This window comes from Pan paniscus, chromosome 13 (genome assembly GCF_029289425.2).
Source record: "Pan paniscus chromosome 13, NHGRI_mPanPan1-v2.0_pri, whole genome shotgun sequence".
In the NCBI taxonomy this organism is placed as follows: domain Eukaryota; kingdom Metazoa; phylum Chordata; class Mammalia; order Primates; family Hominidae; genus Pan; species Pan paniscus.
The window spans coordinates 93,581,802-93,593,655 of NC_073262.2; the positions used below are offsets into that span (position 1 = coordinate 93,581,802).

The following is an 11,854-nucleotide window of genomic DNA, read 5'->3' on the forward strand; positions in this document are numbered from 1 at the left end:
GGAAAATATGTTATAATGCAAAATGTTTAATTTTTAAATGAAATGCTAGTAATAGTTATATAAGAACTAAGAGATGTATTTCTGAGATTACTTGGTAAATAAACAAGATCTCAACCTTGGCAGTCTGAATTTTGTTAACCAGATGTCATCATGCTGAATGTTTACCAACTCTGATTGAGTAAGAAGCTTGTTTCAGATGGTCTTAATACTTAAACCTGGTGGAACGCCTTGTCTTTTAATTTGTGACACAATTTTAGGCACATCCAGATTAATCTCTTACATGTTCAACAGCTTACAAGCAACTACTTGAAAGACTGCTGGAAGGAAAGATAATGTAGAAAGCATAATTTATAGAATTTAGTTGTATAAAATGATAAATTTATCTATTATTTAAACAATGTCCTAATTATTACTATTATTACCAAGTTCTGATATTTGAAATGTACCCAGTTTATTAATTATTTTTTTACATTCTACAGATGTGTTCAGAGCAACATTGTTTTGTTGACACAAGCATTTAGAAGAAAGTTTGTCATTCCTGACTTTATGTCTTTTACCTCACACATTGATGAGTTATATGAAAGTGCTAAAAAGCAGTCTGGAGGAAAGGTAATGCTTTTGATGTACATATTTTCATAACCGAATCACTTAATAAATTCAGCTTAATTTGAGGTCTAGAGGGTAAATTGTGTAGTTGTGTTTTGCTAAAGAAAACACTTTAGCTTCGCTTAAGAAATTTAAATGAAGCCACTGGATTTAGTGTTTTTACAGTATTTTAAATATTTAACTTTGTTATTCTGGTTAAAGAGAAATCTAAGGGTAAGAATTTTTTATTTTCAGATGATGGTGATGGATTTTAAATTTTTAAGTTAAAAAATCTTATTCAGAATTTCTGCAGATCTGATATCCTTCAGTATTAAACGAAATGTTTCTAGTTTTTACAATCCTGTAAATAATACTAGGAACTATTTGATTTTCATATAGAAAGTTTTCGTTTTCTTTTGTTTTAACTTTGGGTAGCTTTAGTATAATCCATTTGGCCCTTGAACAAAGCAGGGGTTAGGGATGCCAAACCCACACGCAGTCAAAAATCTGAGTATAACTTTTGACTCCCTTAAAACTTAACTACTTATAACTACTGTTATAAGCGTTACCGATAACATAAATAGTCTATTAACACATTTTGTATATTTATTATATACCGAATTCTTATAATAAAGAGGATAAAAAATGGTATTGAGATCATAAGGAAAATATATTTACTGTTTATTAAGTGGAAGTGGATCACCATGAAAGTTTTCATTGTCATCATCTTCATGTTTAGACTGAAGAAGAAGAGGAGGGATTGGTCTTGTGTCTTGGGGGTGGCGGAAGCAGAAAAGAATCTGCATATAATTGCACTGTTTGAAGTTTAAATCCATGTTCAAGATTCAAGTGTATAACAACTTCAGTGTAAATACTTACTACTTATTTTTAAATACTTGATTCCTAACGTTTTAGTGAAACCCTACTAGCACCCATGACCCTGATTAAATAAATTTACTTTTTTCCTGCTTAAAAAAAAAAAAAAGTTCAAGTTCCTCTGCTAGACTCTCCTGCTAAACATGAGAAAGAAAGAATGCATTGGAAAACAAGAAATAATAGAGACTGAGAGAAGTCACTTTAGATCTCATAATTCTCAAGTCTGTTTTGCCTTTAGTTTTCATGAGCATTGTTACAGAAGATAGACTATGAAGCCACTGAGTGTTGTAAAATAACTAGTCATTGGTAGAAGGTAAAATGAGATAAGAAATTTGTTGGTGGAAGAAAATGTCTTATTTGTCAATATTATATCTATTCATTTCTTTCCAATCTTTTGGATAGGTTGCAGATTATATTCCTCAACTGGCCAAATTCAGTCCCGATTTGTGGGGTGTGTCTGTTTGTACAGTAGATGGACAGAGGTAAGTTTATTTCAAATTCATGAAAACCAACTCTAAGCCTTAACTTTTGTATAATGGTGAGAATGACATGGAGAAGATCATCTTTTATAATGGAAATTAGTCCTAACAGGATATAATTTCAAAAGGTAAATAAATTTAAATTTTAATGTAATTTTAAAAAACTCAAACAGTAACATTATATTTTTATGAGACATCTATTTTATTCACAGTTGTAGTCTTGTTTTTTGAGTAGTATTCAAATACCTGCAGTTACCAATTTGTTTCAGAAAAGCAGGCTTGTCAAAACATGACACTATTCTCTAATGAACTGACCACTAATAAAATTAGTCCCTATTTCTCAACTGAACATTGGTGACCCATCTGTCGTTGTCTTTGTTCCTTGTGTTCCTGATAAAATTAGCATGAGAATTAAGACAGTGCAACATAACGTATCCCAAAGTTAAAAGTCAGTTGCAAAACATGTAGGATTTCATGAAGTCCATGAAAGCAGCATTTGGGAATTGCTTACATTGCAGGCACAACTGCTGACAGATGAGGAACTTGCAGAATTATAAAAAGGATAGTGATGTGAGGGCGCTTTAGAAAGAATGATTTGATTTAAAAATCAAAGAATTAAGAGAGGCCCTTGGAAAATGGTAAAGTTCTAGAATATTTTTTCAAGAATGACCGTGTTCATTGTGCTGGGAATTAGACATAAAGATTGTTATCATCATATAATTTGGTTTTATTAGAAAATTACGCCAAAGAGAAAAATCAGTATTCTTTTTTCACTCATTTAAAGACTTAGCTCAGAGATATATTCCTTTGTTTTTTGTTTTTTTATTAAAGTTTTTCTGTTTTATCAAAATACAACTTACATAAGATGTACAACTTGTAAGTGAACACAGCTTGAAAAGTTTATATCAGAGTTGTAATTTTACCTAAATTTCGTTAAAACTACTAAAAGCCGTTTAACCTAGTAATTTTAGATTTTACTTTTCAAGATAATGTTGCAATTAAAAACCTTTTTTCCTTTTATGAAAATTTGATCTTTTATGTTGCCCAGGTTAGTTTTGAACTCTTGGCCTCAAGTGATCTTCCTGCCTTGGCATCCCAAAGTGCTGGGATTATAGGCATGAGCCCCTGCCCCCCAGCCAAAAATTTGTGACTCATAAGGACCTTCATTTTAGGTGATGTTAATTTTTTTTACTAATTATCCTCAAGTACTTACAGTAAAAAATATATGGGTTAGCCCATTCATTTTGAAAGTAAGGAATCTGAGGACCATAGTTGACATGATATTGGCAAAGGTGAAATGAACACCTAGGTCTCTTAACTTCTAGTCTATTTTTTCTTTCATTATTATATGCCTTTATCCTCATTTGGGTCAGTAAAATGTACTGAGCAGTCACCATGTGTTGAATTAAATGTTGTGTGCTGTGAAGGGACACAATGAAATGAAAAGGCATGGTGACTTTATCCCTTGAAGCAAATTCCAGTAGGGAATGGTATTCCTGTTTTTGCATTTTAGGAAATAGTTTATCAAGTAATGGAAGTCTTTGAATTTGAAGAAAATTATTATCATGTAATACTGAATATGATTTTTCTCTTCTTAAACATTCTCTGTGTCTCTTAGTTTTTTTATCTAGAGAATTCAGAAAGTTGACTTCAGAACTAGAACATATGTATTTTTAAATCCAAGGGTAATAAGACAAGCTCTTAATCATTTTTTAGAATGATTGTCAAGTTTGAAGTTAACAATCTTATATAGTATAACTATATAGTTTAAGATTATAGTTACACATGAATAAATTTGATAGGAAAAATATTCTTTTGGTATTTATACATATGTATTTATATTCTATAATACACTCAGAAGTGAGGTGGGTATGCATTCCTGTTTGACCTCTGATGTCTCTGTCACCCTCTGCTTCGGGTGGTTATTAATATAGTGCCCAGTTGCATTATGAATGACTTTCACTATGAATGAATGCTTGTGATGTGTTGGGACATTGTTCAGGGAACCTGGGAGGTATCAGTAAGTAAATCAAAGATCTCTGCCTTTGTGAAGCTTACATTATAATTGGGTTGGCCAGAACTTTTTCATTCCCAAATCTTTTCTCTACTTCATGTACTTCTCAGTTTGGTGGTAATATAAAGCTTTCTTTTTGCTCTGTTATTTATCTCCATGGTAATGATGACTGCCTACTGAACTTAGTGCCAGCTCTGTCAGGTTTATAAAACTGGATGCTTTTTTTTTTAATGGGGCCCAGGATTGTGAGTGGATGTGGCTTGCAAGATGAGGCATTTGTAGACAGGGTCCCAGAGAATAGTATTGAATCTAAACTGAGTTCTGTTTAACTTTTTAACCATGGTTTAGTCACAGCTTACAGCTATGAGTTGAAAAAAAGGTGAATAATTTCTAAAAGGGCTAGTTTATTTTATGTGATTGAATACACGTGGGAGTAAGGAGGAGCATGCTCTTACTCTCTTGCCCTCAGAGGAAAATTTCCACATTACATATTTATTATCTACTTTAAAACCATTATTCTGTTACGTGAATACTTTCATGCTTTTGCTTTTTTCCACAGTATTTCTCTTAAAATAAACATAGGTCAATTCTGTATCCATGGGGTCTGCACCCATGGATTCCACCAACCACAGATCGAAAATATTTGAGCCAAAAAAGATGGATAGTTGTGGCTGTAGTAAACATGTACAGACATTTTTTCCTTGTCATTATTCCCTAAATAATACAGTACACCTATTTATATGGCATTTACATTGTATTTGGTATTATAAGTAATCTAGAGATGATTTAAAACACATGGGAATATGTGTGTAGGTTATATGCAAATGCTATATCATTGTATATAAGGGACTTGAGTGTCCATGGAGTTTGGTATCACAGGGATTCCTGGAATCCACCTCCCACAGATATCAAAGGATGACTGTACTTAAATTTATTCTGTAATTTTGACATAAACTTGTGGTTGAATTATGGGAAAATTTTTGTTGGAATTGTTAACATGTAAAAAGAATAATTCCAACTATGCAGTTACATTTTTTTCCCAGTTGATGTTATTTTTTAAAAATCTCCTTTTAAATAGGCATTCTACTGGAGATACCAAAGTTCCCTTCTGTCTTCAGTCCTGTGTAAAACCTTTGAAATATGCCATTGCTGTTAATGATCTTGGAACTGAATATGTGCATCGATATGTTGGAAAAGAGCCGAGTGGACTAAGATTCAACAAACTATTTTTGAATGAAGATGGTAAGAATTACATAAACATTGGTTGAAAAAAGAAGTGTCTCATTTTCCTATGTAAATCTAAGTCGTTTTAAACATTTTTGATTAAAATTAAAGTATTTGTCATGTGATTTCTATATAATCCATTGAGAGAGTTTCATCACCTACTTTTAAAAATGATTATTTTAGGCATCTCATACCACTGGGAAGTGGGCTAGGGAGAACATGAACTTCTCTCTTCATAACCACCTTTAGGGAAATATAGCGAAATCTCAAAATACCTGAGATTTGCTTTAAAATAATTTAGTTAGGGCAGCTGGGAGTGCTGGGTATGATTATTACTATATGTTGGTAATTATTGCAGCTAAATGATAGGTGCATGGGTGTTCGTATATTATTCTCTCTATTATATTGTATATAGTAGTTGAAAGTTTTATTGTGGCCCTGGTTGAGATAGTGAGGATTATTATTTTTCAGTGAGTGTTTTTACTTTTTATCCTTATAACATTAAAAAATTTGAAAGAAATGCTTTGTGTTTAATGCTTGGTTAACAAATCTTTTTACAGGAATTCAAAAGAAAAGGGGAGGACAAAAGTAGTTAGTTTGATCTGATAGAGATTTTAAGTCTAAACATCATTTAGCTGAGTGCAAACTAAGTTAAACTAGTCCCATGGTTTGGTTTCTGTTTTTTAATCTTCTAAGCATATGCTGTGTTTCTGATTGATGAGTTAAGATATAGAATTGAAGAAAGTGAGAGCGAAGTTTGTAGTAATGGCTGTGAGAGATACACTTTTGTACTTTTTTTTTCTGCTGTATAAAAAATGAAATGTGCCTTATACTCATTATTTTATTAGTTTGTAAGATGAAGTCATAAGACTGGTATTTTCTTATGCTTCTCATCCTATTTATTTTGAGAGCAATTACATTTTCTTTCCCATTTTACCGTAACCTTTTTATTCTGATGCTACGTTTGGTTTTATGGACATTACTGTAAATTAACAACTTAAATAAGGACATCATATGCAGAAGCACTTTATTTACTAAGCTCATTGACATCTAGATTTAATATTGAAAGAATTAATACTGTTATTCTAAAAATACCAAATATTTTAAAAGAAAAATTTAATACTTTTCCATGAACAGCAAAGGAGAATAGACATGTCTAGTGAATTGACGGATTTTGAGGGAGATATTTAAGAAAAAGAAAACAAATATAGTAATTTGAATGTTTAGAGGATTTCAGAAACAAAAAAAATAAAATAGGCTTGGAGCAAATGAAATTAACAGTATAAGTAATGAATTTTTTGCCATATATATTTATGGTTTTAGGAATCATGAATTATTGATACTATATTCTATATAAGAAAAAATGACAAATCAGAGATTTAGAATTGTTTATAATAAGAATAAAACATAAAGTTTAACAAGAGATTTTGCCTCGATATTCATAGACGTTTTCTAAGCCTGAGCCAACACCCTGAGTCTTGAAAGTAACGGTAAATACAGGCTTTACTATATTACACCTTCCTGAATTCTGATTAGATCCTGTGCTCTTGAGTCCTGATTTAGTTTAGCCCAGCAAAAACAATTTGAAGATCTCGTTCATATTTAAAATTGCAAGGGTAGATTTTTGGTGAAACCATACACTTTTTGTGTGTGTATGTATATATGTGTATATCTAAAATAATAAATTTTTAAAAAATATTACTGTTACACCAGCTTTATAAGATTGTGATGATTTATTAAGACTAATAGGGATATGGTAAATAGAGAAATTGTAGTAGTTTTTTTTTTTTTTTTTTTGAGATGGTGTCTGGCTCTGTCCCCCAGGCTGGAGTGCAGTGGCATGATCTCGACTTACTGCAAGCTCTGCCCCCTGGGTTCACGCCATTCCCCTGCCTCAGCGAGTATCTGGGACTACAGGCGCCCGCCAGCACGCCTGGCTAATTTATTGTATTTTTAGTAGAGATGGGGTTTCACTGTGTTAGCCAGGATGGTCTCGATCTCCTGACCTCGTGATCCGCCCGCCTCGGCCTCCCAAAGTGCTGGGATTACAGGCTTGAGCCACTGCGCCCGGCAGTAGTTTTTAATAACAGTAGTTTTTTTTTTTTTTGAGACGGAGTTTCACTCTTGTTGCCCAGGCTGGAGTGCAATGGCGCAATCTCGGCTCACCGCAACCTCCGCCTCCCGGGTTCAAGCGATTCTCCTGCCTCAGCCTCCCGAGTAGCTGGGATTACAGGCATGTGCCACCACCCCGGCTAATTTTGTATTTTCAGTAGAGATGGGGTTTCTCCATGTTGGTCAGGCTGGTCGCGAACTCCCAACCTCAGGTGATCTGCCTGCCTCGGCCTCCCAAAGTGCTGGGATTACAGGCGTGAGCCACCGCACCTGGCAATAACAGTAGTTTTAAAATGTTTGCAGCATAGAAAGTTTTGGTAGGAGGTGGCTGATATTTTTTATCATTATAAGTGAGCAAACAAGTTAGTTTATGGAGATGTCAGTTTTGCAAACTACCATCTCCCAGGGAAGTCTTTTTCTACCTTATAGTGATCAGGTTAATCAACAAATTATTTATATAGCTTTCCTTGTCTGTATTGTTAACAGCTCTGGAGGGTACATGGGCCTTGGTTCTTGGAATAACTTTTCTGACTACAGGATACAGAAGACAATTACATATTTCTAATACATAATGGGAGAAGACATACTTAAGCATTGAATACTGTTGGTTGTATTATCTTACAAGTATGTAATTGATAGGTGCCAAAATGTATGTGCTGATTATATGTGTGGAGGATTGAGAAAAAAGAGGAGTTGAGTTAATTTACATGAGGATGACAGGACTGAATTGATAGGATGAATTGTGGATGGTTGGGAAGAATGTGAGAGGGCACTGCACATTTTTTCCAACCATCCTCAATGGGCACTGCACATTCTTCGTAACCATATATATCCCAACCAGATAGAGAATATTTTCTCTATATCTAGAGAATATATTGTAAATGTGTGTAATGTCAGATAATTGAGTTTCCTTAACTCCAGTTTTTACTTGGCACTGTAAAATTCCAATATAATACCGAAAATATAAATATCCAAATTAAATTGGAAACCCTTTTTAATATTTTTCGTTCTTTAATATATGTATTAGCAAACTTTGACTCAGCCTCACCTGTGAACAAAACCCTTGTAAGGTTCATATGCTTAGCAGCTTGAAAAGCTTCTTTTGATATAATATGAAAGAATGCTGTGTATTTTATTGCCTTTGGGGAAAATAAATACTTGTTAAAATTGATCTTTTTTTTGCATTATAGTTTAAAACATGTTCATAAATTTCAGATGTCACCCATGTCCATTTTGTCAGTGTAACACGCTCTGATATTTCGTTACTTTAAATGATAGCCTTTATTAGCGTTGTAGGTTATTTCTGCCATTCAAAAATTTTTTAAATTAAAAATTCTAAATTAAACCCATCAACTCCATCTTACCTTAAGACAGAGCAGGGAAGCAAGAAAATTTCACGGTCATAGGTCTTAGGCCGAGGTTTTATACTGCAGTTAGGCTGGTGGTGTGTTACATTCTCTCTGGCGGGTTTCCAGATGTTCAGATGTCTGGCTTTTGAGCCAAAGGCAGAATGAGCAATTACATACATCTGAAAATTGGGCTGTCGTGCCTTAAAATGATTTAGTGTTCTTTAAGACATCTTGAGTGTAGTATATGTAGCATTTGCAGAGTATTTATCATTTGGAAAATATTTAATACTCACATTTATGTGATACCATTTGGAGTACATAGATTAGCAGCCCTCTAGGCCTGTAGAGTCTAAGCCTGATAATATCAAAAGCTCTGAAATGACAGATAATGAACATCCATACAAATAAAAGTATAAACTAATTTAACACAAAGTGATTTCTAAATTCTGCTTTTCTCTCTGCATGGGCTTTTCAGGTGGATAATATTTGGAACATTTTTAGGTTTTGGCCCCCTCATGCCACATAGTCCTATCTTCTGGGACAGCAAGTGTTCTCATTTTGTGTGGTCTCAGAGAAAGCAAACTTCTCTTAGTATAATTTGGGATAGGCAAATCTTGATTGTAATAATCAGATATAACACAAAGATTTTATTTTAACTTTTGAAACTTGGCATTATGAATACACCCAAAATGTAGGATATTTTTCTTTTTATTTATTTATTTTTAATTGACAGATAAAAATTGTGTATATGGTATACAACATAGTGATTTGAAATATATATGCATTGTGGAATGGCTAAACCAAAGTAACATACATTACTTCATATATTTATTTGTAATGAGAAGACAAAGTATGCTTTCTTAACAATTTTCAAGTACATATAATACTTGTTATTAACTATATCATGTTATAAAATAGATCTCTTGAACTTATTCCCCCTGTGTAACTGAAATTATGTATCCTTTGACCAACATCTGGCAATCCCTTCTCCCCCCTCCCCCACTTCTGGTAACCACCAGGTAGATAAATTAAGACGTTGAGGTTCGCTTGTAAATAGATGTTTTCACTGTCCCCAAGAGTTTTATTTTTGGTGTTTGTGTCATGCAGTGAATGAGAATATAATCAGTTGAGTTTTGAAATTCTTATTTATTGTAAGAATTAGGAGAAGAAATAGGAGTTTGGATTAATGTAAAGTTTTAAGTAACTTTAAAATTATATAAGAAATACAAATATACCTTTATTGTCAGGAAATACAGAAAGCCTAAAAATATCCCCTATAGGCTGTGCATGGTGGCTCATGCCTATAATCCCAGCACTTTGGGAGGCCAAGGCGGGAGGGTTACTTGAGTCCTGGAGTTTGAGTCCAGCCTGGGCAACATAGGGAGATCCTGTCTCTACAGAAAATAAAACATTAGCCAGGTGTGGTATGTGCCTGTGGTCCCAGCTTCTTCGGAGTCTGAGGCTGGAGGATCACTTAAGCCTGGGAGGTCAAGGCTTCAGTGAGCCATGATTGTGCCACTGCACTTCAGCCTGGGCGACAGTCTGAAACTTTGGCTCTTAAAAAAAAAATCCCTTATACTTTTATTATTCTATGTAAATCACTTGTTTGTGTTTTGAAATCCTTCTGTGTATGTGCTTGTATATAAAGATAAAAATAAAGCACTAAGAAAAAAGCAAAATTGAGTACGTTAGCTGTGCTTTTTCCAAGGTCATTTTTAGTATAGTAATATTACTCAAGTGTTTAAGTATTTGAAATAATGGTATTGCTTTTATATTTTACAGATAAACCACATAATCCTATGGTAAATGCTGGAGCAATTGTTGTGACTTCACTAATAAAGGTAAAATGTTGATGTTTCATTTTAGCCTAGTAAAACTTTTTTTTTTAATAGCTAAGGCATAAAGATGAATCTGGGATTATTTATGTAGAATTATGAAAAATTTTCTCTTGGTGTTAAGAAATATGTCTTATGGTATAGTGTTAGGATCTTTATTTCAAAATAAATGATGTAGTCATTTCAAGGCAAAATTAAAACAGATGACTCACTGTAAATTCCAACAGTCATTTACTCTTGACTTGAAGATCTGGAAAATATTTAAAGTCTGCTGAAGAAAGGCATAGAGGCTTTTTTTTTTTTTTTAAAGTTTTGATATTTTTCCCTTTCGTTTCCTTTTGGTTCTTCCAGAATGAACAGTTATAAATAGAATTAAAGGCATTTTACTGTATATTTGTTATTAGTATATGTGGGAACAAATGTTCTGGTACTTAAGACAAAGTACATTTACCCTCAAATATTCTCAAGTCTTTGATACTCTCATGAGCTGAAATCACAATTTTTATTGGAACTTGTTTCATTTGGTTTTACTTAAATCATGCCATAATTAAAATAAATAAGGCTTATTCCAATTATGGAGTTATATTTTCTTATGCTTTGAAATTTGCATTGTAAGGGTTTTTTTTTTTTTTTTAGTGTTTGGTTTGCCTTAATAATTGGAAGATCTAGTGTTTTAAAATAAGTATTTGAAAATGGTTCCTGTGTGATAGATTTTTAAATCTACCACACGATTTTAGATGTTTCAGATTTTTAATTTCTAATTGTAAATTTTATTTATATTTAAATAAATTTTATTTATGTTTGGAACATTTGTATACTTCTTTGGTAAATCTGTGCCTATCTATTCCAAGTTAGAGGAAAGCATAACTACATGGCCTTGTAAATGCATTACTGTGGATAAGGTTACCCTGGTTACATGAAGGATATTTGAGTATAAATTATACCCTTGGCCCAGTTCACAAAATTTCATCTAACTTGTATACTAGAAAGCCTTTCTTAACTTTTAAGAGTTTTATATCTGTGAGAAAAAGCTTTTAAAATAGAAGGCTGGTATCTTAAGAATCTATATGTTTACTTGTTACTTCAAGGCAAATTCTTTGAAAGTATTGGCCCATTTAATTCTTATAACTCCAATGAAGTAGATGTTATAGCCAAGTGTTTTTAAAATGTAACTAATTGTAATAGGATATGTAGAAAGCTGTCAGTTTGAGGTGAAAGAAACTTGAAAATGCGATTATTTGCAAGGCACAGTCCTAGCTTTAGGTAGCTTACTTTGTAGTATGGGATATGCAAAAGTAAATGGGTCCTTATAAGAAAATTCAATAAATGCTGTGATGAGAGAAAAGCCTCATTAATAATTGCTTAGATTTGAACAAGTAA

The 11,854-nt window shown here is 32.9% G+C and overlaps 1 protein-coding gene across 2 annotated transcripts in view; it reads left to right on the forward strand.

The window, feature by feature from the left end:
- Positions 1-11,854, forward strand: part of GLS (glutaminase) — an 84,979-nt gene that overhangs the window by 19,315 nt on the left and 53,810 nt on the right. For both annotated transcript variants that reach the window (XM_034954699.3, XM_008950618.4), the window contains exons 4-7: positions 480-609; positions 1,864-1,943; positions 5,033-5,196; positions 10,422-10,480. In XM_034954699.3, coding sequence (XP_034810590.1) covers positions 480-609; positions 1,864-1,943; positions 5,033-5,196; positions 10,422-10,480 — 433 coding nt within the window. The remainder of the gene's footprint in view (positions 1-479; positions 610-1,863; positions 1,944-5,032; positions 5,197-10,421; positions 10,481-11,854) is intronic.